Source organism: Vanellus vanellus, assembly GCF_965231255.1.
Source record: "Vanellus vanellus genome assembly, chromosome: 5".
In the NCBI taxonomy this organism is placed as follows: domain Eukaryota; kingdom Metazoa; phylum Chordata; class Aves; order Charadriiformes; family Charadriidae; genus Vanellus; species Vanellus vanellus.
This window is the reverse complement of record NC_138910.1, coordinates 48,429,494-48,455,712: the sequence shown is the minus strand read 5'-3', so window position 1 is coordinate 48,455,712 and position 26,219 is coordinate 48,429,494. Positions and strand designations below refer to the sequence as shown.

At 38.4% G+C, this 26,219-nt stretch overlaps 1 protein-coding gene across 1 annotated transcript in view; it reads left to right on the top strand.

The window, feature by feature from the left end:
* Positions 1–25,347, top strand: part of HMCN1 (hemicentin 1) — a gene marked incomplete at its 5' end in the record, with an annotated part of 201,165 nt that extends 175,818 nt beyond the window's left edge. The window contains 21 exons of the mRNA XM_082483753.1: positions 704–973; positions 1,534–1,704; positions 1,903–2,073; positions 3,130–3,300; positions 4,578–4,748; positions 5,333–5,503; positions 6,813–6,983; positions 7,441–7,590; positions 7,900–8,037; positions 8,364–8,485; positions 9,941–10,178; positions 10,972–11,034; positions 12,511–12,630; positions 12,863–12,997; positions 13,461–13,574; positions 13,893–14,018; positions 14,811–14,939; positions 18,804–19,154; positions 21,966–22,085; positions 22,728–22,854; positions 23,964–25,347. Of these exons, the coding sequence (XP_082339879.1) occupies positions 704–973; positions 1,534–1,704; positions 1,903–2,073; positions 3,130–3,300; positions 4,578–4,748; positions 5,333–5,503; positions 6,813–6,983; positions 7,441–7,590; positions 7,900–8,037; positions 8,364–8,485; positions 9,941–10,178; positions 10,972–11,034; positions 12,511–12,630; positions 12,863–12,997; positions 13,461–13,574; positions 13,893–14,018; positions 14,811–14,939; positions 18,804–19,154; positions 21,966–22,085; positions 22,728–22,854; positions 23,964–24,330 (3,596 nt within the window). The 3' untranslated portion in view covers positions 24,331–25,347. The remainder of the gene's footprint in view (positions 1–703; positions 974–1,533; positions 1,705–1,902; positions 2,074–3,129; positions 3,301–4,577; positions 4,749–5,332; positions 5,504–6,812; positions 6,984–7,440; positions 7,591–7,899; positions 8,038–8,363; positions 8,486–9,940; positions 10,179–10,971; positions 11,035–12,510; positions 12,631–12,862; positions 12,998–13,460; positions 13,575–13,892; positions 14,019–14,810; positions 14,940–18,803; positions 19,155–21,965; positions 22,086–22,727; positions 22,855–23,963) is intronic.
* Between the last annotated feature and the right edge of the window lie 872 nt (positions 25,348–26,219).

Genomic DNA, 26,219 nt, shown 5'->3' with positions numbered 1-26,219 from the left:
GGTTAAGATTAATTTCAACTTTCATCATTTAAGAGTCTAGTCTAAGCTAGTGACTGAGGTCAAAGAAGGGAAGCATGTAGAGGGTGATTCAGTCTCAGCTTAGAAACCAACTTAGAGTGGGGTAAATCACCTTCTGAAAGGGCCTGTTTCTCTTAGTTGACTAGAGAGGGTATTTATGTAAATGGATTAAACCAGACTCTTAGCTGTTAAATTAAGAAAATTATGTGAGATGAATCCCAGATTTCACTGACAATATTTTATTTTTCACAGAAATAATATTTCAGAATTATTTTTTCACTCGTGGTAGAATTTCTGAACATACCCTTTCTGTTGTAGCCTCAAGCTATTATTGATCTGTTACTTATGTGTCTCAGTTGCCTCTGGACATGATTAATAGCATTTTCCTGCAGGTTTTATGAAAAGTAACACATTTTAGCAATAAAGATGACTGTGTGCCTGTATAGTCAGGCTTCAGTCCCAGCTTTGGTCCTCATATTGCTACATATTAAAAATAGCCTATATCATTGTCATTTTAACTTGCATATATTTTGACAGTGGAAGATCAACAATAATAATTTCAGTTAAAGTAAACGGCCTTAAGATTTTTTTTGCCCTCTATCTGACCAGACGTTTAATAGTCAATACAATGAAAAAAAAAAAATGCAACCGTGTGCTATTGCCTAAAGAAATCTTTCTCTTTTAGGTCCTCCAGTCATTACTATTGAACCTGTAGAGACAGTTATTGAAGCTGGTGCCACAGCAATGCTGAACTGCCAGGCAAATGGAGAGCCTCCTCCGACCATCAAATGGTCCCGCCAAGGTCATCCAGTTGTGAGCGATGAGAGAGTGACTGTCCTGTCTAATGGCTCCTTGCGTATTGTATCAGCACAGAAGGAAGATACGTCTGAATATGAGTGTGTAGCGAGGAATCTAATGGGATCTGTTCTTGTTAGAGTACCACTGACTGTCCAGGGTAGGTGCACAAAATATAGGATAGTGACTGTCAAACTGGTAGATTACAGCATTAATCGAGATTAAATATGATCAAGATTTTATCTTATCCATATTTTATGGCTAAGATATTTTATCTTATCTTCCATATATGCATTAGGTGTATGTTAAGCCTAGTCTGAGATGTCAGTGGGTTTCTGTTTCATGAAATTTTGTTCCATTCTACTCATCCAGCTGTGTGAGACAGATAAGCGTGAAGGAGTAAGAGAAATAAATAATAATGAAGGGATCTTGAACTAGATCCCATTCTCAGAACACATATCATAACTTAATTGTACCTCTAAAGAATAACTTCATTGTACATCTAAAGAAAAGCATTTAGGAGCATAAGCGATAACTATTTCAGAGCAGCTGAAGTATTCTCTGAACTGTAGTAAGATATTTCTGCAGTAATGAAGATGTGAAGTGAGTTGGATTTCTAAGTATGGCTTATGAAGTGCATTTTTCACTTTGCTGTTTCAATCTAAGAGAGTTATAAGCCACAAGCATGTTACAAACAGAGCATCTTTTTTCCCATTGCAGTGCACGGTGGATTTTCTGATTGGCTTGAATGGCGAGCTTGCAGCGTAACTTGTGGTCAAGGTGTTCAGGAGCGAGTCCGTCAGTGCAACAACCCTCTTCCAGCAAATGGTGGGAGGAGGTGTGAGGGCCCTGATACAGACGTACGCAGCTGCCACAACAAGCCATGTCCAGGTATTTCTTTAATGAATTGATACTTTTAATGTGCCTTATGTTAAGTGCCCTAGCAGTAAACACCATGGATCCTCATGACAGATTAATTTTCCTAAGAAGTTGGAATTCATTTTGACTTTTGTGGAAAGGAAGAGGAAATTTCAATAAATACTGCAAAAATATTTTATAATTAGAACTGTGGGGTTTTCTGTTTCTTAGTGGATGGCAACTGGTCCGAGTGGGGGCTGTGGGAAGAGTGTTCAAAGAGCTGTGGACAAGGTAACAGAACCAGAACCAGAACCTGCAGTAACCCGCCCACTCAGCATGGTGGGAAGCCCTGTGATGGCAGCGCTGTGGATTCAGTCATGTGTAATATTAGGCCTTGCCCAGGTAAGAGAAGAGTGATTTGAAATTGCACAAGGGGCTGCCCATATAGGTTTCTTTTTTACTCCAAACCCGAATTCTCTCAGCTTGTTTCAAATTACTAAATTATAAAAGAATTAAGCTCCCTTTTTTTTAATTGCTTGTAATTTATTGAATGCCACTAGATCTTGGCAACAGAACTCACAAAAGTGCAAGGAATATTCTCAGCAATTTCTCTTTTTTTCTCCAATAAAAATGTTTTGTATTTTCATGTTTTCTAGTACGTTACCCATGTTCTCACAGAGTAAAACTCAATACTTTAAACTTATTCTGCAAAGTCAATTAAAATTAAAAAACCCCAAACCACCAACTATTAAAAAGTGATGTAAAACATGATAGTTAATAAGTTTTAGACATTTCTGTATATTTTCCTCTGACATTTTAATTTTCAGCCATGTCTTTCTCCTAACTAGCTGAATGTTCAGGTTTCCTTCCTGTCTTTGTAGTATTTCCTGTGTTTGACAGGTTGTAGTTTATTCATAACCCTTCACCACTGGCATGTTTCCTTCTATACAATTTTTTATTATATTGATTTTTCCCTTTTGCCCTGGTTCTGCTACCACCATGATGCCAAATGTTCATCCTGAGATCCATTTCTCTAGAGCGTGGCAACAAATCAGTTCTGGCTTCTGCTTACTGCTAGCCACTGAAGCTGTGTGCCAGTTTTTAGCTAGCATGCCCCTTCCTCTGCTGAGACCTTCAGCCTAGCAGAGGGCACTCAGAGCCAGGTAACTTAGGAAAACACCAGATTTGATCAAGTGTTCAGTTCTGTTGTTCCAAGATTGTTCTGAGGTGATGTATTCAGAAAAAAAAAAAAAAGGAAAGAATTAATCTCTCTTTTGCAAGTTGTTGATCCATTCCAGCTGTTGTTCAAGGCAAAGGTTTTTTTCAAGGGCTTATTCAGGATATTTCATTTACTGATATTAAACAATGTAGTTTTTTTGCCTGAGGCTGTGGAGCTCTAATTTCAAGTTAAAGCAGCTGTATGGTTTAAACAGTTTTATAGCTGTTCTGCCTTTGCAGTTGATGGTGAGTGGAGTTCTTGGCTGCCATGGGGTCCTTGCAGTGAGACTTGCGGGAAAGGTACTCAGACACGAATGAGACTCTGCAATAGCCCCCCTCCTTCACACGACGGGTCATACTGTGAGGGGTCTGATGCACAGATGCAGGTCTGCAACAAGAGACGCTGCCCAGGTAAGATGCATTGGACACAAAGAGAACAGTGACAAACTTATAATTTCCTTTCCAAATTCTACTTAATTTATATCAAAAGCTTTCCAGTTCTGAAAGTGTAGTCCCTGAAAAAATTCTGTTCAAGCCTTTTATTTTCACTGGCCCCTGTCGCTACCTTTAGCATCCCTCTATAGACCTAATGTACGGGATTTCTTCTCCTATCCCTGTCTCTCTTCCTTTACCCTGCCACTGTGCAAAAGCAGCATTTTAAATCCTTGGCAGCTCAATTACAGGTTTCCTAAACATTTATTTTTTAAAAATTTTCCTAGGTTCTGTTATTCATTTATCCTTTTCTTCCACATTTCAATGAGTCCTTCATGACTGGGTAGGAAAACTCACAGTTTTGAAATGTGACCGCTGTATTTGGCTGAGTGCAAGGATAATGAAGGGAAATTTCATGAGGTGGAATGTGCAGCAGTTCAGACTGGATCCTTCTGGCTTCATGCTTCATTTGGCACATGCAAGGTCCTATGCCAAGTCCCCACTGTAACTATCAACTGGTAGAAGAGAGAACTGACCTTGTGGTAGTTGAGCAACTGAGGGCTCGATGTTGCACATTTATCTGGTTTGACATGCTGCTGCTGAGGATGCTAATGCTTACAGCTAGTTTGTGACTGAGACTGATTGGCCTCTTCTCAGCCACCAACTCAAGTGCTCACATGGATGTACCTGTGACAGTTTGTGTTACCATCTCTTGGGAGATCAAAGACCCTACTATTCAACTGCTTAAACCTCGCTCATGTAAGATAATGTAGTAATAACTCCTATAAACAGCTGAGCCAGTAAGTCAAAGGTTGGTTAGGAAGGAGTGAGGAGAAGGTAGTAATGATTACATCTTCAGACAGTGCAGCTGCAACCAGAGGAGGACGCACAAGCACAGACTGGGTTTTTGGGATGGCACTAGTACCAGCCATCTGCCCGGTGTGGTAATTCCAGGGACTACTCTGTATATATGACTTGCTTACAGGTACCTAAAACAGTGTGAATGACTGAGCCTGAGGACTGAGTGATCCCTGATCATGATTCTGGTCAGGGTTACGGGTTATTTAAGACAGGCCATGCTGTTCTCCAGTTTCACTCCTGGAAATCCCTATGTAGAAATTTGTGTGTAGTTTAGAAGTTCTACAAAGAGTCAATAACATCCTACGAGTCAGTTTTACCCTGATACAGCACTGATTTACTTTGTTATTTCTAATGTCAGAGACTGTAACTATACCATGCTATGCCTTTCTCACCAGTGGATGGGAAGTGGGCTGCATGGAGCAGCTGGAGTGCCTGCACCGTGTCCTGTGGAGGAGGCAGCAGGCAGAGAATGCGCCACTGCTCAGACCCAGCCCCGCAGTTTGGGGGTCACAAATGTGAAGGAAACGACATACAAATTGATTTTTGCAACAGCGATCCTTGTCCAAGTAAGTGCTTTGGGATAGGCTGCTTATCCGCTTACTGGGGTTTTATGTATGCATGATCCACAAATCGCACACTCCCACAAAAATTAGAGGGTCTGAACACAAGGAAGTGGTACCAGCTGCCTGGCAAGAGTGAAAGCATCTTTTTGTCAGTCAGCATGATTGGGGCATTTTAAACATTAACTATTAGGAGCACAAATCAGCAGCAGCTGGTGCGTAAGCTCCTGCCGGACTGTCAGAGGTCATGTGCCTCTCTAAAGTTACAACTGCCCAGTCAGAAAGTGCTGCAAAATGAATCTCTTTGTATCTCACAGTAGAGTGTAGTGACTCACTTGGTTAATAATATGTCCTGCGTACTTTCCTATGAACACTGACATTCTGGAGTTGGTTAACATACTCTGAGAAATCGCTGAATGCAGGACAAGATAACTTTCTTAGATCTTTAATGGTCTGCCATTTTTATTTTTATTTTGGGAAAAGAAATGAAAAATATACTTTCCAATAGGAATATTTCCCTAGCTTGACTGCCTGGTTTTACGTATCTGTTATTAAGAGGAAGACAGAGAAAATCTGACTTATTTTTACAGTTCACGGTAACTGGGGCCCATGGAGTAGTTGGGGAACTTGTAGTCGAACGTGCAATGGAGGCCAGATGAGACGGTACCGGACCTGTGACAATCCTCGCCCTGCCAGCGGAGGGAGGACATGTGCAGGAGCTGACATGCAGATCCAGAGATGCAGCACTGAACTGTGCCCCGGTAAGTGCTCAGGCTAACAGAAGTTAAATGCGGCTTTCCCTGGAAGACTTCAGGGTATACATAATGTATGTGAGATTTTCATATTATGAAAGCAATGTAGAATGTTCTTATAATTACTTACAATTTCATACAATCTAATAATCCACTCTCACTTTTTTCTTTAAATGACTGTCACCTGACAAGGAATTCCCCCTTTATGTGTTAGGTTTTCCCAGAATGAGGTGGAATAATTCAAAACAAGAAATCGCATATGAAAATCTCTCCTACACCTAGCAATTCTACTTAGTTTTTACAGTAAATACAGTTTATGAGGCTCCCGGTGTACTGTCATAATATATTCCAGGAGCAGGGAACAATTCTCAGCTCTAATGTTTTAAATAAAATGACAATCAAAGCACTTAATTGATTTACTGATAATATATAACTAAGGGGCAATCATTGAACTTAACGCATTCAGGATCAATATCAGCAATACAACAGATAAACCACAATGCTAGAGACTTATTAAACACCTACAAATTTTAAAAGACCCTTCTATAACTCATCCTAGAAAGGGATGATTATTATATTATTATTAATTCTGTTATAATAATTTAAAAAATTATTAAATCCCTCCTCTATGCGCACCCCCTTACACACCCTCCTTCTGTGGGAGATGCACTTTATGTGTACTTACACCACATTCAACACACTGCTGACCCACACACTGGCAACAAATCAGTTCTATGTAGCCTGATACTTTCAGGGAACCGATGCAGAGACTGGCAGGAGGCATCTCTGCAGAACCTCCTGGGGAGAGTGGCTGGCTGAAGTCAGGCAGCAGTTGGTCATATATCTCTTCTCCCCATAGAGCAATGTGTAGGCAGCCATCCAAAGCCAGCTTGAGTTTGCTGCCTGCACAGCAGACCTCTCTGTATGCAGCCATTGCATGATTGTGCACAGGGACACATATAGTTTACCCTGGACAAAAGCTTTCCTGGTCGGCCATGAAGTGGTACCTCTTCAACATGACATAGGGAAGAATTTTACCCAGTTCTTGCTAAATCTCCAACCATTATAATGGAAACATTCGCTGGAGGATACTCCTTGTCACCAATACAGCTAATATACAAATAAGATTTTAAAGTTGGTGTGTTTCTGAGGGGAGAAGTGTTCACACCTGCCCATTAAGGTGTTTTCCTCATCCTTTTAGCTATTTCTTTTCTCTATTACATCAGTTCCATCAAGAAGGGATGACACAAAAGCATCACTGATGCAACCTGAAGCATTTAAAATGAAAAGTCGCTTTCTTCATTCTTTCTTTCTTCAGTGGATGGAAACTGGGGGCAGTGGCAAACATGGAGCCAATGTTCTGCTTCTTGTGGAGGAGGAGAGCAGACCCGAATACGCCTGTGCAGCAATCCAGCCCCGTTAAATCGTGGACGTCCTTGTCCTGGAGACTCCTCCCAAATATCCAGGTGTAATACCCAAGCATGTCCTGGTGAGTTAACTTACAGCCCGCATGCCATGACAATATGGTGAAAGCCTGTGGCGCTCCTAATTTGACTAGTACTCTCCCGTATCTTGGCAAGTTGACCAAGTAATTTAATTTTTTTGGCTTAGATCTCCCCTGTAACTTCAGCTGGATAAATTTTGTTAACCTATCACATAGCACTAGAGTATGTTGTTAAACAATAGTTGCTTTTCAGACAAGGCTGAGTGCATAAGGTGATTCCTATGTTATTGTGTATATATCTCAGACCACATCTGTACAACATCCTGTTATTTGCAGGCCGCGAGCTTTACTTTTGCAAGTAATGTAGTAATATATGTGGAAATATCCTTATTCTTAAAATGCTGGAAAATATTTCTGAATTTTCTCTCCCAAAAATATCAGACAGCAGAATTTTTCACATGGGCCTTTTTTTTTCCCTTCCTCCTTTCTCTCCCCTGCACAGGTGGGCCTTCACGTGCCAAAGGCAGCATCATTGGAAATATTAATGATATCGAATTTGGAATTGCTTTCCTGAATGCCACAGTGACAGACAGCCCTGACTCTGATACTAGAGTAATACAAGCAAAGATTACAAACGTTCCTCGAAGCCTTGGTAAGCTTTTTATTACTTTTTTTTTTTCCTTGAACCAGGCTGAATTCTATGTGATGCCAGTTTTCACCACTTCATTTTATTGTGTCCTTGAAGACACTGATCTAAACTTTTCAAAGACAGAGAGAGGAAAAGGAAATCTTCAATATTTACTTATAGTACATAAATATTTGTAAAATGATTTGTCTGAATATAACAATACATTTTTTTTCTGGTTTAAATCTTGAGGATTACACTAATTTTAGGTCTTCATATTTAACCCCTACTGATGCAGGAAAAAAGCTCTCAAATGTTATGTCACTTTTCTTTCAGGTCCAGCAATGAGAAAGCTTGTTTCTATACTCAGCCCAGTTTACTGGACAACTGCAAAAGAAATTGGAGAAGCAATGAATGGGTTTACACTCACTGATGCGGTATTCAAGAGAGAAACTCAAGTGGAGTTTGCAACTGGTTAGTGACCTGTGATACACCATCTCCTTCTGTTTCCAAGAAGCTTGATAAATATTCCATTTCTTAAAAAATAGCACATAACTGTTGCTGAATTTCGAGTCTTGTGCTTATGCCAATATTTTCTTAATGACTACGGCTTTCTGAGGCTTAAATGCAGCTTTTAGCATGTAATATGAAACATGAAATGTTTGTATTATAGGCATGGTATGCCTTATAAAAATATGAGTATAGAATAACTGGTGAAGGGATCTCAATTCAGATACTGTGTGGCTAACATGCGTCTCTGGTTAGGATGTTTTATAAATCAATGCACTCATAATTCATAGGTGAGATTCTGCGAATGACTCATATTGCCCGGGGCTTGGATTCAGACGGAGCCTTGCTGCTGGATGTTGTTGTGAATGGCCACGTGCTGCAGCTCCAGTCAGCAGCTGATGTTAACATGAAGGTGAAGTTGCTCGAGATACCACCCTCTTCTCTTATCGATATATACTTCCTCTCTCATCTATACTAAAACAGTAGACACTAAGTCCTGAAAACTGTTTTATTGTATGTAACTTATATTGTGCCTGGTTTAATTGATAGATTGATTGCCTTTGAAAACCAAAGTTGTCATCAGGAAGGCAGTATTGTTCACGCAAGATTTTTCGATGTTAGAAGGTAGTATTGAAAAGTTTCTCCGGGGCTAGTTATAACAGGCAGGCATGTCAGGTGTTGCTTTCAGTGGAGCTATCAAGATGCATCTTGAGCCTGTCTGACATTTTGGTTTCCCTGAAGATGACACGATCTCTTTTATGCCATAGCACCTTGCAAAAATTTCTGAATATTACTGATGATTTGTTTGCAGCTCAAATTATACGTAGTCTGGCAGAGAAACATTCCTGTGGCTGATAAAGTTGCAAAGACGGGATTAACAGATTCTGACTATATCACAGGGTATTGTATGTGTTCTTATCATGCATGCTGTCATGATGCTGTTAATGATGTGCTCCTTCCTCTGCTATAGCATCAAAATTTTGTCTTGTAAAGATACCTATTATGTCAGACAGTCCTGTTATGGCATTAATCTGAAATATTTTACAGAATTTGCTCTTTCAAAGATTGAAACTTGTCTGTGAACTTTTTCAGGAATAATTAGGGCAGTTTGCGTGATTGTATGGCAAAAGGTTATAATCTCATTACTCAATTGCTCTGCCTGTTGTTTCTAGAAGATATTCTCTGCTGCTCCTAGTAAGATAGCATCTATCACTGACCTTGTGCTCCTGATAGAAAGATGGAGTTCAAAGGAACTGTTTTTCTATCTTTTTGATGTAGTGTAAGCCATGAAAAACATTTTGTTTAATATAATATGTGGTATTAAAGTTTTGTTTTAAAAACAGGTGCTTAATAACTGGTTTTACTGTGAAAGAAAGAACATTCTTTAAAGTTGTTTTTATAAAGGTGGTAATTAGTTAGTTTTAATATATTAATGTTTTAATATATTAATCCCACAGTACAATAAGTATACATGAAGTTCTTGATATTTTGATACACTGCAATATGTAGCATGTCCAATATTTATACGTTTTTTTCAGTGGCAGAATTTTTCTCTACTGATTGTTTATTTAGCACGTGTTATCAACATCTGACTTAGAATACAATAAAGTATTTAGACCTCAAAAGATTGTTATTGAACAATAAGATCATTTTCAGGGTTTTTTTTTTTGGAAATGCTCTGCTCTATCTGCCATCATCAGGATCCTCAGTACCACAGCCTGTTTCATATTTAAAGAAATACACCAGATGCTGTTATGGTTCAACAGTTAAAATAAGAGTAAAAAAGAAGTAAATAAGAGTAAAAATATGAAGACCAGAGTGGTGTTGGCTGTATTCAGTGGCTGATGCTTGAATCTTGTTGTTTCAGGATTACACAGAAGATTATATTCAAACTGGCCCTGGGCAGCTGTATGCCCATTCTACTCGTCTCTTCACTATAGATGGAGTTAGTGTTCCCTATACATGGAACCACACTATCACCTATGATTACACTAAAGGAAAAATGCCTTTCTTGGTGGAAACACTCCATGCTTCCTCTATTACAACAGAGTACAACCCATTGGAAGAATCTGTGGCTTTTAAAATCCACGCTTCCATTGCAAAAGGTATTGTTATAATCTTCCACAAAAATAAAAATATCCTATCTTCCTAGAATTCATTACCTATATTCTCAAAAACTGGTTATTTCCTCCTTTGAAAGAGGAAATGCTGTTAAACTTAGGTAACTTAGATCCTGGAACCTGCATGTCTCGTTAATATACCCATAGACTGATATGTGAAAGGCATTGCAGTTTGCATTTACTCTTCACCTGTAGTTCTCATCGATGATGTACATCTGCATTTGCTGACACCGCTAAAAGCATCCCCGCTTCTTAAAAAAATTTCATACTTATTGAATCAATTTTCAAGCAGCAAAATACATACGGTCTTTAAGCAATCTCTACCAGAGTTTTCCATTATAGTTCATAGTACGCACTTGTGTTCTTCTACAGTGACTTCCCACAATCTATGACATGGTGATTTGTTTGGTTTGGGTTTATTTCCCTCCTTTTACCTGAAGTGAAACTGAATGGTCTGTATTCTTTTACTAATGAAAACTTTATGGAGGAACTTTGCAGGATGTATCAGGCTGGGATACAACTTGCAGTCACTCTGAGGGAAACCCCACATCTGTTTAAAGTTTTTCAAAGCAGCAAAACCCATGTACTACTGACTTTTAGTGCTTAAGTACAAAACCCACTGAAGTCTGGATTTTAAAAGTTCCTATTTTAGTGTCCAAGTATAATAAATCATTTATAAATAGCTGGGCTGCAATTCTTAATGTTAAAGGGTTCTTTAAAAGTAATAAAATGGCCATATTTTCATTCACAAGTAACATGTGCTTCCTTTACCCTACAGGAGATCGTAGCAATCAGTGCCCTGCTGGGTTCGGTTTGGACTCAACTGGGCCTTACTGTTCAGGTAATGATGTGACAAGTGTAGTGTGTAATCACAAACTCATAGAATGGTTTGGGTTGGAAGGAACCTTTAAAGATCACCCAGTTCTACTACTTCCTACCATGGGTGGCGACATCTTCCACTAGACCAGGTTGCTCAAAGCCCCATCCAACCTGGCCTTGAACACTTCCAGGGATGGGGCATCCACAACTTCCCTGGGCAACATGTTCCAGTGTCTCACCACTCTAAGAGTAAAGAATTTCTTCCTAATATCTAATCTAAATCTACCTTATTTTAGTTTAAAACCATTAACCCTTGTCATGGCCCTTTGGCCCTGGTAAAAAGTCTCTCCGTCTTTCTTATAAAGCTCTCTTTGTATACTGGAAGGCTGCAATATGGTCTCCTCAGAGCCTTCTCTTCCCCAGGCTAAACAACCCCAACTCTCTCGACCTTTCCTTATAGCAGAGGTGTACCATCCCTCTGACCACTTTCGTGGTGTCATCTGGACCTGCTCTAAGAGGTCCATGTCTGTCTTGTGCTGGGGGCCCCAGAGCTGGATGCAGTATACAACCACCAGAATCTACACCTTTACCTAGAGTTTCAAAGCATACTTCAAAACGTGTAAGTTACCATTGATAAAAGGATGTGGATCCAAAGGCAGATGATGGAGACTTCACTTCTGCACTCATCTAGAGTACAAGTAGTGCCCAGACAGCTTTTCATCAGTGCTTCAGATGCCATCAGGGGACTCTGAGCTGTAGTATCTGCTGAACCTGCAAAACAAGGCACTTGTGTGATCTGTGTGGAGGGAAAGACAAGTGTTGGCAACCTAGACAACAGCCCACTAGAACCAGACTGTTCCTGCTTGTGGGATGGAGCTGAAGAGCAGGTTATGAGTATTTTAGCTGTCTCCTCTAGATGACTGAGTCACATTTTGTTTTAGGGAGAATAATTTTATATACTTTTGTGGATATATTTCATTGCCTCTTGAAAGCTTATAAATTAAGAAAATTAAACAAGATACACTACACCATCAAAACAGTTTAAAACCAGGAAGACTAAAAATAAGGTTGCTAAAACAATCTTCCCCCTGCAGTATCATCTGTAAAATGAGTCCTACAGCTTTAATATGGCAAACATAGTAGTCTTTGCATGTGTATCTAGGAAGTCTTAAAGTCTAACACTTAAATCCATCTGTCCTGTTGCAAAGACATTCTCTGCAAAAGATTGCATCAAACATTCATAACCATGGTACTGCCCCAGTCCTGCAGAGCTTATACAAGATGCCAGCAAGCTGTGTTCGTGTAGGTTTGGTAACTGTAAAAATAAGAGTGGACTATGCACTGCTGAACTGTTTCTGTGAAGTTGCTCTGTTGCTAGATCTAGTTTTGCCTTGTGGGCTCTACGAGATATATACCTCCTATGAAGGGTTTGTTTGGTATAGTTTCATGTAAAGTCTTGTGAAGTCTCACTGGTTTTTAAAACGTTTCCTTGTTCCAGATGAAGATGAATGTGCTGTGCGAAATCCTTGTTCCCATACCTGTCATAATGCTGTGGGATCTTACTACTGCTCCTGTCCGAAAGGCCTCACTATCTCTGCAGATGGTAGAACGTGTCAGGGTAAGATAAGTGTTGCTGTGGACAGGCTGGACACAAAAAGCCCACTAGGGAAATGTTCTGTTTGGTCTGGGCCATTTTGTAGTTACAAGAGTATAATTTATAGGTGGTATTCCAATTATTTCATATCTAATTCTATTTGCAATCAAGTATTTCATAGTTGATCGTGCTTGACTCTACTTAATCTGTGTTTCATTTTGACATGGTGAGGTTTACAGCTTGTTTTTAATTACAGACATTGATGAGTGTGCATTAGGTGGACATACTTGCCATGCTGGCCAAGACTGTGAAAACATCATCGGCTCATACCGCTGTGTGGTTAGATGTGGGAATGGCTTTAGGAGAACAGCTGATGGATTTAGCTGCCAAGGTATGGAGAAGTCTTTGGTTTTTCATTCTAGTTTTCATAAACTGAAAATGCTGTCTTTCACACAATTGAAAGCGACTTTTTAAAAGTTGCATTTCCAACTCAGGTGTTTATAAATTTTCATTATTAAGGTTGTGGGGTTTTAGGGTGTGGTTTTTTGTGGATGTGTTTATTTGGGTTTGTTTTTTTTTGTTTTTTGTTTTTTGAAACCCTTTGCTTTTTCCATCTTTAGAAATAAATTTTAAATCCTATTAGGGAATAACCTAACATTCTTGCTTTTGTGTCCCATGTGCATTTTCTTTTACAAAGAAGTGAAAGGAGTAAGCACTTCTAAACATACCTCAATAGTGTAATAACTAGAGCTCAAAGCAGAATCCAGAATGTTGCCTCAACCAAAACACTGTTCAGGTAAATGATAACAAAGTGATTCACAGCTATTATATCAAGGATGTGTATTGTTCAACAGATGTTAATGAGTGTCAAGAGGCCAACTCCTGCCATCAGCGTTGCTTCAATACTATAGGAAGTTTCCACTGCGGCTGTGATCCAGGATACCAGCTAAAGGGCAGAAAATGCATAGGTATGAATGAATTTTTGAATGTTCATTCCCTCTTTCCAATGAACATAGTTCAACATTTATTGGTTACTATATTTGTTATCAGAAACCTTTATGAATTAATATCCTCCTATGAATCATATACTTAGTATGTATTTCTGAAATTGTTTGCAAAAGCCAGAGGAAGTGGGAATTGCAGTGACTTATAAATGTGCATGAAATGCATTCAAATGCACATACACAGTATAATTATAGCTGGATTATTCTGCTCTTTAGGAATTGAGAATAAGGAGGCGAGTTCATTTCCATTCTTTCTTTTTTTTTTTTCTATTTTTAAATAAGATGTGAATGAGTGCAGGCAGAATGTATGCAGGCCTGATCAACTTTGCAAAAACACCCGTGGTGGTTATAAGTGCATTGATCTGTGTCCTAACGGAATGACCAAAGCAGAAAATGGAACTTGTATTGGTGAGTAGAAGTGGTAATGTACTGTATGATGACAGTAAACACAGGGACAATGATGAATTTAAAAAATAATCATGGAGATAGTCCATTGCCAGTTATTAAGATTTGCACATATTAAGGCACCAACTTTTTTTCATTTATGTGAACATACGTGTTTAATTTTTTTTTGTAATTGGTATTAAAAGAATAGATTCTCCTTACCATTTCTAGTTTTCCATTGCTTTTAAGAAAGAACAGTAAGGTTTTCCTCAGCACTTTTTCTGTGTTGTCACCTTGAATTCTAGAAATTGTTCATTGACTGAAATGTTTTGCCCCTTGTGTGAATGCTTTCTTAAGAGTTTGTCTCAGGAGCTCTGAATCAAGATAGTAGATTCTTGCGCTTATCAGCGATGCTTTTAAACATAAACGATGTCACATATAATACCAGATCTTTTTCTTTTTCTAATGGGATATGAGAGGAAGGTGGATTTATATCTCTCTGGAGAGTAGCTGATCAAATTGGAAACCTCAATGAGAAGTTTTCAAAATTAACAGAAAAAGTGTGTGTAAATGCAATACAGTTGAAAAACTTATCTGTGTATCTGCTCAAAATCTGCTTTCAGATTGTGAAACACAGATTGTGATTTGTAAACTGTTACAGAATAATGTCTAATCATGGCACCAGGTAAGAAAAGTATATGTTCAGGGGGAAGATTCACTTGTGGCTTAACTGCATTCTTTATTCATTAAGAAGTTTAAAGCTGTAAGAAGTTTCAAGAAAAATCTGACTAATTCCTCTTGCCCCGTTGCTTGCAGACATTGATGAATGCCGGGATGGAACCCACCAGTGCCGCTATAACCAGATTTGTGAGAACACACGAGGAAGTTACCGTTGTGTGTGTCCAAGAGGATATCGGTCCCAGGGAGTTGGAAGACCTTGTGTGGGTAAGCTGTCCAATCACATTAGTATCACATATTTTCTGATTCTGGCTGGGCTTTCTGTTGTTACATATCCAACAATGCTGTCCCATTTGAAGCCTATGCTACGTAGACAAATTTGCTCTGAAGTTCAAAATTACCCATCTAAAATGAATAGTCAAAACTAAAGGATTCCAAACAGAGATGGTTATAAATCCATACTTTGAAAACAAAGTCTGCAAGGTTTTCAAAGCACTGATGGATGGATGAGGCAAGCTACCAGTCCACAAGAGGCTTCATTTATATAAAAATCAGGTCAGATTTGTTAGTGATTGGACAGCGAAATGTGCCTGGCTGTACCCTGGACTGCATTGATTCATACCTTAAGGCAGTCAAGCAGGGAGTGACGTGGATTCCTCTAAAGCAGAACACCCAAAGGAAGTGTGTTGCAAGAGTCATGATACACCCAGAACTCGCCTCTGCAAGTGAATGGCACAAACTCACCTACCCACCCACTAGAATTGCAAAGGGCGTTCCCCATATGGGTAGAGAGGAGGAAGCTGATACGCATTTGTCACTTTAAGCCCCCCTTTCTGGTTTGGGTGGATCACAGCAGGGAAGGAGGATTCCTATCAGTCACAGGAATGCTGACCATGTAGTTACTCCCCTGTGCTATCGATGTAGAACCTTTTGGCATTAAAATGTGCAGAGCTTTCTCCCACACACACGTGCGTAGCATTTGAAGGATGCTCTTATAGCTCTAATGTGGATAACTAGGGAGTTTAATGAATGGTGTCAGTGCAAGTGCATAAAACACTTCCTGTGGCATTTCATAGACCTCAGAATGGCACTAGGATAATTTAGATTCACCCTTTCTGTATTTATGTGGAATATTTAAAATATAATAGCTGATCTACCCTTATACAATAATGTTTTGTGAATGTTGGTATATGACACTGAGTAAAGTTGGTTTCAGTTCCTCTCACGTATCAGAGAAGCATTCCTTCATGATGACTTCTTCAAGATTAGCTTTCATAAATGATAAATAGCTGCTTTGGAGAATAGGGTCTTTTTTTTTTTTTTTTTAAACAACCTAAGATTTTGGACTACCATAAGCCAAGATTTTTATTTTTTTTAAAGAGATTAAATTGCAGTAGGAAACTGTTTGGCTGTAGACCAAGACATTACTTCCACCAGCTGCTTCTCTACTGAAATAAAATCAATCCCAGACTCCTTAACATATATTAAAACCATTTAAATTTCTGACACTAATAAACTAGATAAATCTAGGACTACAGATTTTCACAAAACACTAGCAGCTGCCCTAAAGCTGTCTTCTGACTGAGGACCACTGAAAGCTTCCTCTGAAATTAAAGTATGACCTTTATGCACCTTTGAATTTCTATCTGCTTAAAAATATCAAACATCAAAGGTATTAGTTCATGTGTTAATAAAATCCAGTTTTTATTGTTTCCAATGAACACAGGAAAGAGTTGAAAAGTAAGTAGGACCCCAGACTGAAACAGAAGAATTGAACTTTGTTCCTACCTGTGCTACTCTTACCCTCTGTAAAGTCCTTTGTGTTATAATTCTCTGTTAAATGGGGATAAAATGCTCATTTGTCATCACAACACCCATAGATATATGCACGCCCATTTAACTAAATTACAGTATTTCTGTGAACTGCATGCCATATCATAGACGGAAAGGCATTATCAAAAGCTGTTATAAAGCTTTTTTGCATAAAACCCGTGCAAGCTTATCTAGAATTTAAAATCAAATATTATTCTTCAAATTAAAGAAAGCCTATTTTTGTGGGGGATGGCTACAGTATAAATGCTAGGGTTTGTTGCGCTCAATTTTCCTTGTATTGCACAGGCTGCTTCTACAAAAGAAATTGCTCAAATTTTCACCGATTTTCTTTCATTATTTCTTTAATAGTCTTCTGTTGCTTATCCACAGCCTGTTCCAAGGACATTGGTTATTGTAAAGATGTTAGTGCACATATCTATTGTCTATTTTATGCTGGTAAAGAATGATAAACTTGGCAATTAGGAAATAGTGGAGTGTTAAGGAAATAATGAGTTTCAGTATTCTTTTATATGTATGAGTTGTACATTTTTCATCTGGTGTACAGAATAAAGGAATATAAACTTAAAAGTCACATTAGTTGTTGCCATGTTAAAAATTAAGTTTTCATGTCTGTAACACCTGACAATGTTACCCTAATAATATTTCAACTAATATGTAAAGTTTCAGTTGTTTGTGAAATAATTTGAAAAATACCGCAGTAATTATCCCTAGATTTCCAACTCTCAAAACATTTAATTATTAATACCCCCCCCAATTCTTTAAAATATATAAAGTATTAAACAGTTAATAAAAATACAATCTATTATTCTATTATGTTTCTAAACAGTATTACTTTTTAAATACTATTCTCATACATTGCCTTTCTCAGAGGGACACAAACTGCTCAAAACAGGGGGGACAAAAATGAAATTGTAATAACGCTAGCTTAACGGCCCTCTTATGATAATAATTGAAAAAATATACACTTTCCACTAATATAATATAATTAAACCCTTATTGAGTCACCATTAAAGTAATCTCTTCATTTTAGTAAAACAAGGTTTTTAATAGAAGTCAATTATTGATATGTTGTTTTGAATCTTAATATCACATCATTCTGGAGTTGCACATTCCTGTTTGGAATTAGCAGGTTTTTGTATTTTTCTAGTAAAGAGTGAATATAAGTTTGAAAAGGAATACTGTGCATGTCAAATTTTCATCTGGGCCTGAAGCAACTGAATGAAAATTTTAGAAAATTCTTTCTGGTAATGACAGATAGACTGTGGGGGAAGGCCTGGTCCTACGGTATCCAAGAACACTCATATTTATTTTGAGTGAAAGACACTCATCATGTTATATCCTTAAATGTTTTACCATGTGCTCACTGTTCTGTTTTGTTTTAAGGATGGATATTTACTGCTAGGGTTGGTCAAATTACTTTGCATTACAAATTAAAGGGAAAATGAACTTTATAAAAAAGCATTCCTTATGAAAACAAAAATAATTCTCCTTTATAATTGTACAAAAGTGAATTAATATTTACTATTAAGTCTCCAACTTTTCATAGCTGGAATGGCCAAGAACAATATGAAAGGTTAGAACATACCCGACCTTTTTCCTCTGCAATCCTGTGACATGTCCTCGAGACCTGATTTTTTCCCTGATGCAGAGTACAATAACCGTATTGGAACTTTTGAGCTTCCCTCAGTACCACTTTGAATGAACTGATGCTGTATTTCTCAAGAATGCTCCGTATTAAGTATCTTCCTTTAAGGAAGGACCTGACAGCTTCTCCCACTCATCTGTGGAGCACTCAGGAGAAAAAATAATTACTAAAGTAGTAGTTAGCAGCTTAGGCTGAAATGATTTACAGCGTGGGTCCTAAGGGCCACTTACTTCTCAGAGTTCATCTCTTCTGGTAACCAGCAAGAACTTCAACCGGCAGCTTTCAGGCTATCACACAGCCCTGCTTCTGCAAAAGCAGGGGAACAGACTTGAATCCCCATTTTATAGCCACACCTTACCTTCAGTAACACACTTTCAGCAGAGTTCTTGCCCTACATGAGCACAGTCTTTGGTCACAAGTAGCCTCACAGATAGAATAAAGGTAAATTGCTGTACAAGTTAGAATAACCTGTCCACTTGGCATTGTGTTGTCTACATTTTACTGCCTTCAAGATCTTACTTTTATGTCTTCAGTTTGTTCACAGACTGACATAAGTATATATGTACATATATACATGTAGTTATGTGTTGTTGTTTGTTTGTTTTTTCTCCTTTCCACATGGTTTGTTGCTCTGGATCATGTCACATGAGCAGACATTAATGAATGTGAACAAGTGCCTAAACCCTGTGCATTTCAATGCACCAACACCCCCGGCAGCTTCAAGTGTATCTGTCCACCTGGACAACATTTATTAGGTGATGGGAAATCTTGCGCTGGATTGGAGAGATTGCCAAATTATGGTGCCTATTACAATAGCTATAACTATGCTCAATTCTCCCCTGTGAGAGACAACTATCAACCTCAACAATATTACAGGCACTCCTCAAATATCTACAGCTCCTTCTCAGAGTATAGAAACAGCAGAATACCTTTCTCCAGGACTAGAAGGAACATTAGAGAAACTTGTCCTGAAGGCTATGAGGCAAGAAATGACAGATGTGTAGGTAAATGTCAGTCATATCTATGCAATTCTCTTGTTTTGGTCCTTATTCTTAGGTTACTGTTTCATATATACCAGGGGCTGATGGTTTCTGGCGCTGTGTTTTGTTTTTTTTTTCATGTTACCCTGATGAATACTCAGAATTCTGCATGTTCTTGTCTCCTGAGCACATTGTAGCAAAAAAGTTTTCAAACCTCCTTCTTGTAAGCTCATTTTAATTGTGCTGCTTATTGTGTGTTTGCAAATTATTTCCCTGTGTTATTCTCTTTCTTCTGATTACAGTAGCTCACCTTTGTGAATTTTGTCACACTTCAAAAAACACCAGTAGGCCCAGTCGAGTCCTGGGGACGTCTTATGTCAGACTCCCACTGATGTTAGTAATAATCTGGATCAAAAAGGCTTTGAATAAATATTTTAGAATTGAGCACACTAGGATCATTGCCAACACTGCTACAGGACAGTTAGTCACTGCCATACAGGTAACAAAAGCAGAAGCTTTTAAATTATCTGTAGTTAATATAGTGGGTTGTAATGTAGTTCACTGAGTGTGGAGAGACTGATTAGTAAACAAATGGGGGTTTGTCATAAGTTGTGACAACGACAGCACTGCCACTTCTTTTTCAATGATGAGGGAAGCGGGGTAGTTATGGTAACTGGCAAGCTCTCCCCCAATTTTATTTTTTTTTTTAAGAGGTGCAAAGCCGCAGAGCACACTTGAAAACCAACAGGAAACAAAGGTATTTGGCACCTCTAACTGTCAAGCATTTAGCTCACTTCCTCCTTACTCCATGAGCTTTTCTGAGGTTTTTCAGTGAAATGCTGCTATTTTCACAGATATTGAAAATTTAATTCAGCTCCTCATGAAAGTTGAAAGAAACAGCAGCCTGTACTGTTCATTGACTGATTTGTACTAAATGTGAAGAAATTAAGAAGTTTTAAAAAACAAACAAACAAACAAAACCACCAAACCAAACCCAACAAACTACTGCTCAAAAGCTAGAAATGTCAGTTTGTTCTCCTACAGCAGTAGTTAGTGTCTGTGGATATAGACACTCTGTAACTGCTGGTTTAGAGCACGAAAACGGGTGCTCACGCCCATCCTCCCCAGATCACGTCCCCCTCCCTGCCCTAGAAAGCCGATCAGACCTGGGCTGGAGCTGTGCTGTGAGCCAGGGCTCACCTTGCCTGTCAGGAGGGATCACCAGACCTGATGCTTTCCACAAAGGACAGATAGGGATATAAAAAATGAATCCATCTTTTGATATATGCTTCTCTTAAGCCAGATTTTGCCAACTTAACTCACATTTTTAGTATCTTAAGAAAAAAAGATAATTATTCAGTTAAGTTATTTTGTGATAATACTGCTGAGTTCAGGACTAAGGGTACCGCAGTCTAGGCCTTACTAGAGCTTGTCCCAGTGCATTTAAGATAGCAGTTTGTGGTGCGCTAGCTACATGCCTCAACTTAGCATATATGCCAATGACACTTCGTAGGAGGCACGATATACTTGCAGGATAAATACAGTGATCTACAGCTGGATTCTAGCAAGCAGAATTACTGCTATAATTATCTAGCAATATATATAATGTTGGAAAATATTAACATAGTTTTATTATTAAAAACTATAGATACTGAGACATCAAACCTCATATTTACATTATAAAGACATTTCAGTAGTCATATACGTGCAGTTTGTTATGGGTATAGCAGTTTAATTGAATGACCTAGGAATATAGCTACTGGTGATTAAAAGGTTAAGCTAAAATCTGTGATCTTCACCCCAGCTTCCAGTTTGAATTCGCTAACATTCTTGTACTTCTGTTCCAGTGGAATAAGCATCTAAATTTAAAAATTACTGTTTAATGTGAAAAATACACCCAAATGATGCTTTTTTTTAAAGAAAGTTCTTTCAACAGATGACCATCAGGATTTGAGAAAAATGTACTGTAAATTTCTACAGTCACATCTGTTTCTCTTCTGTGTTTGCATTTTTATCTGATGCAACCCCTGTAAATGAGAAGAAGAGAGGGGAAGCAAAGACCTTTCTTCCACTGTTTTAATCATGCAAGTCTTAACTCTTGCGTGAGATTAACTTGATTAGGATCTCTATTGCTCTTCTGAATTAGGCAGATGTTTCAAAAGAAATTACATATGATTTGTGTCTAAATCACATGAGTCTGCTTTGAAATTTTTACATAAAGTGGTCTGGTACATCTATATTTGAGAGAGAGATGGAAAAAAAAAGTTAAGAGCATTTATTGATAATCTGCCCAGATGCTGATCTTAATTCATCCCCGTGGCATGAGGAAGATCAGTTTGGAAGGGAAACAGCTTTGCCTGCGGAGGGCTTAACTGTAAGAACAACTCCCCCACTGTCAAGGCTTCCTCTGATGAGATAACTAATCTGGGCATTTCCTAACGATACTGCCTAAAACCTTATTATCAGGCAGCTCAGCCTGATTTTTGGGGCAAGGCTGTATTTGTGTAACCTTGTTGATGTATACGGATTGCACGTCCCCCTTTCTTCCCAGAGCTCTGTATCAGGACTGGTTTCTCCAGCCTGAATACAGGTTATGGCTGCCATCAAAAGAGGTGAGGGCTTTAATTATTATTAAAAAGTTTTAAGGAATGGCACAGGTAAGGTGTGAAAAGACTTGCTAGTCTTAGACATTCAACTCCACCAGAAAACAAGATCCACGCAACTTCCACCAACTCTGTCTGTATGCTTGTATATATATATAGGACAAAAACTACCTTGGTTCAATACCAGGTTCAAATAATCCTGATGTGTACATGTTCATGTTTCTTTCCACAGACATAGATGAATGTGAAACCAGAGATATCTGTCAGCATGAATGCAGAAACACCCTAGGAAGTTACCAGTGTACTTGTCCATCTGGTTATCGCCTTATGCCCAATGGCAAAACCTGTCAAGGTACGGAGATCCCTTTGAGTATTCAGAAATATATTTTTAAATAAATAAGATACAAACCATGTTCAATACATGTATAAGCCATATCTTTGAATTTGCTATATGGGATTCGGCATTCAAAATCAAGTTTCAGAAGTTTTTATATTTCATGCTTTAACATTTCATAAAACATCAGCAAATTAGACAATTGTAACTTTTTGTTCTCTGAAGTTTTCTTATGTGACGTTACGTTACACATTTAACTCCAGGCAAGTAGACAGCAGCTCTATGGTCAAACCCAATATAATCCTTAACCCGCCTCTGTCAAAAAAAGGTAGTGTCAAATTTTCTGATCCACAGAAAAAAAACTTCAAAAATTAACTAATTAGTCTCTGTTGACAACTATGGTTTATGTTGGATCGTGGCTGTAGAGCAGCTCTAGCACAATAGGCCATCCTGCACAGTAAAAAAACTGCCAACAATAATAAATGCACGTTATCGGAACTTGTGTCTCAAACAGCAAGACTGGATTCTGAAAGGTTTCACTGTGTGCAGAGGTACACTCTGCAGTCTGCTCAGCCTTTACTGACCCAGCTAGGTTTTTTTTTTTTTAACCCTTAATTTCTTCTACCAGCAATTGATCATCTGCATGTTTTTTACATTCAGATATTGATGAGTGCCTTGAACAGAACATTAATTGTGGATCAAATCAGATGTGTTTCAACATGAGAGGAAGCTACCAGTGCATAGACACGCCTTGTCCACCAAACTATCAGCGAGAGCCTCTTTCTGGGTAAGTTCTATTTTCCGCCCCTTTTCACCCACCCCAAGCTCAGATCCTTAACCTGTACTCACCAGAAGAAACTTTATCTAAGTTTGACGCCAGTAAATCTCATACTAGCAAAAGGTAAAGCATTGATATTCAAGATGATCATCGGTTTCTTGAGCAGCAGTATTCAATGCTTCCCCTGCAGCAGAACCATAAACCAGTGGCCGCAGGTGAGCTGGCTGGCTCTCAGTATCCATGCAGCATTTTACTGTTAGTTCAACAGGAAATAGCCCCAGAATGTTCCTTTACCATATGAACCCCAGCAGGCAGCGCACTGCGATTCTTCTGCTGATTGTGTCATTCATTTGTCATTTATGGGGATGCCTTTGCATCTACGTTTTCTGTCTTATTTCTCTAAAGGCCTAACTTGCCATCAATTTCAAAGCATTTAAAATATGCTTTTAGTCATCGAAATAATGCTACAGCTCATGGTAATTTTTGTTATTTTAAAGTTACTCTGTTTCCCTGTTCTGGAAAAAACATTAATTTCTTTTAATCTTTTAATATGCTCAAGAAAATAGCTTGTTTCATAGTCAGAAATCATCTTTTGTGATCAAACTGAACTGGAATGACACTTAAATTGAAATGGATAATGTTCTTTGACCTCTGTTAGTACTGACAAGCAGAGCTAACAGATATGTCCTATTTTGACTTTTGATTAATAGAAGTAAAATTTACATTGCCCTTCTTCATTCCAAATTCTTTATTTTATGATCTAACACATAGACACCTCATATGGAGCTGCCCTATATATTTTAAACCAACGTTTCCAACTCTAACGTTTAAGAGCAAGGTCACTGAAACATATTCCATTGACTTCAACAACAAATATTGTATTCAGTACCTTTACATTACCTCTTGTCGCTTTCTGAGATGATCCTGTTGAGGGAAAATGGAACATTAAACTGGGCTGCAACTTTAAAGGAGCAATGGACAAAGTACATGAGAAGATTATGTTTATAAACTTAAATTATGCAACAGAGTAAACAGGGGGAGAATTTATCCTTAAGACCTATTGCAGTACTTAGGATATCATGCCGTCTCCCTGGGCCAAATTCTCTGCTTGTTCCTAGGTTCTGTCTGAAAAACTGCCCGGCCAATGACTTGGAGTGTGATCTGAGTACCTACGCCTTGGAATACAAATTCCTTTCCCTACCCTTTGGCATAGCTGCTGGTCAGGATTTAATCCGGCTGGTTGCCTATACTCATGATCAAGTCATGCACCCAAGGACAACTTTCTTAATGGCAGACGAGGACCCCGCAATCCCATTTGCCCTGAGAGATGAGAACTTGAAAGGAGTCGTGTTCACCACTCGACCGCTGCGAGAGCCACAGACTTACCGCATGGGAGTCAGAGCCTTATCTTACAGCGTCGATGGCAATATTGAGTATCGGACAACTTTCATTGTTTATATAGCTGTGTCAGCCTATCCCTATTAAACACCCAAACTACTTGACAGTAATCGCAGTATTTTAACCACATTTGTAAGTGCTGGTGGGTATTACCACTTCCAGACTGACTCTACTACCTGCCTAACAGTTGTGAACCATGTAACTTGAAAATGGTGCTATGCTCTTTTCTTTTTCCCTCCTTCCCTGAGGCTGCCTGTCCAGTCCCATTATTCCAATTCAAGAGGAAAATCCATGGCTTTGAATACTTGTTACCACTTGCTTTATTTATTACACTGGAGTAGACATTTTCCACAGTTTGTTCTGAAAACCAGCAGAAAAATCAAAGTATGACCTGAAATATGTGGTGAAAGCAGTAAGCACGGAGCAGCCTCTGTGGTCAAAGCAGTAAGTAAGGAGCAGCCTCTGTTGAAAGCAACTAAATAAAAGCCTAACCAGAAGAAAAAATAACTCTTAATTTCAAGTGGTCTACATATTTTAAAAGTTGTTAAGTATTCTACAATTTTATATCTATTAGATTTTTTTTTTCTTATCAAATACCTGATAGAATTAGGGCTGTAATATACTACATCGTGTACTCAAAAAAATCCAAATACCATTGTACCTAATGGTTGCAAATGCTGAAACAAATGATATTAAAGTTTGTTTTCAGCTAAAGAATCTACGGTAGAATTTGGAACTGGTACATTTAATTTCCATGCAAGTTTAGAGATGTCACTATTTTTTGGAGGAAAAAAAGCCATGGCTACTTCTACTTTATACAGCAGGTATTTTATAACTTTTTTTTTTTTTACTCTGACATTCTGGTATAGCCATTTATCTAGCTCAAAACCATATCCATTTCAGTACTCCCAACTCAGTTAAAATGTTTTGGGATGGATCATTTTTCTCCAAAGATCATGTAAGTTTGGTTCAATAATTGTCAATACACTGTACACAAGTAATTTTGCCAAGATGTATTCTATTTTTATGAAAGTGTATATATGTTTTTTCCTATGTGTATTTTCTATGCAGTATCTCAAGAGTGTTTTACAGTTAGGTTCACATAAAAGTACAATGTCAATACATTGAAAATAATCAAAATAAAGGTGCCCATTGCCTTTGAGATTGCTATGAGTTTTATCACTGAAAAAAAATAAAATCTTTCCTATTTGTAAAGCACTTGCCTTTAGTGCCAGTGGAGAATGCAGAAGGTAGCGTGCCCAGCAAACCAGGGAGCAGTGTGCACAAATGCAGCCAAGTCTCCTGGTTTTTGTACTACTGGCTTCCCCACATCCTTCAGTTTTTCAAAAAAAAAGTCAGGGAAACTGGTGCACTTACCATAAGACCTCTTATTTTATCCAGAGCCTACTGAGTAGGAGACATCTAGTTGCCTCAGAGGAAATGGATTTTGCCAAGAGTTAAATTTTTGTTGCACATAAAGGCAGTGTTTGTTCATAAATATACTCAACTCATTGCCAAACATGAAATAAGTCACTATAATTCCAATGCATATAAAAAAAAATAAAAAAAATAAATCACTGAAGAGCATTAAGATTGGAGCCCACTGGAAATTACCAGTGTTCGCTGTGGAAGTTTTTCCATTTTCAGTCAAAGTGAGAAAGAGATGTCAACAGAGCCCCTCTCCACAGGGGCTGAACGGTAGACTCTCAGGGTTCTGGGTTGCATGACTGGGATGCAAGGAACGCACCAAGAATAACTCATTTCACTCGTGTCAGTTAAAAGTTCATTTTTAGTGACGGGGTCAAATTGCTCCATGATGGAATGTTGACTCTGTACTTCAGGATTATTAACCATCCCTAGTGAAATCCCCACCCGTTTTCCCCTAACCCTGCTTTTTGTTCAATTTCCATTGCAACAAGTGAGATAGTCCTGCAAAACAAGAATGACTTAAAATCATTTTGCTCTTTATACAAATT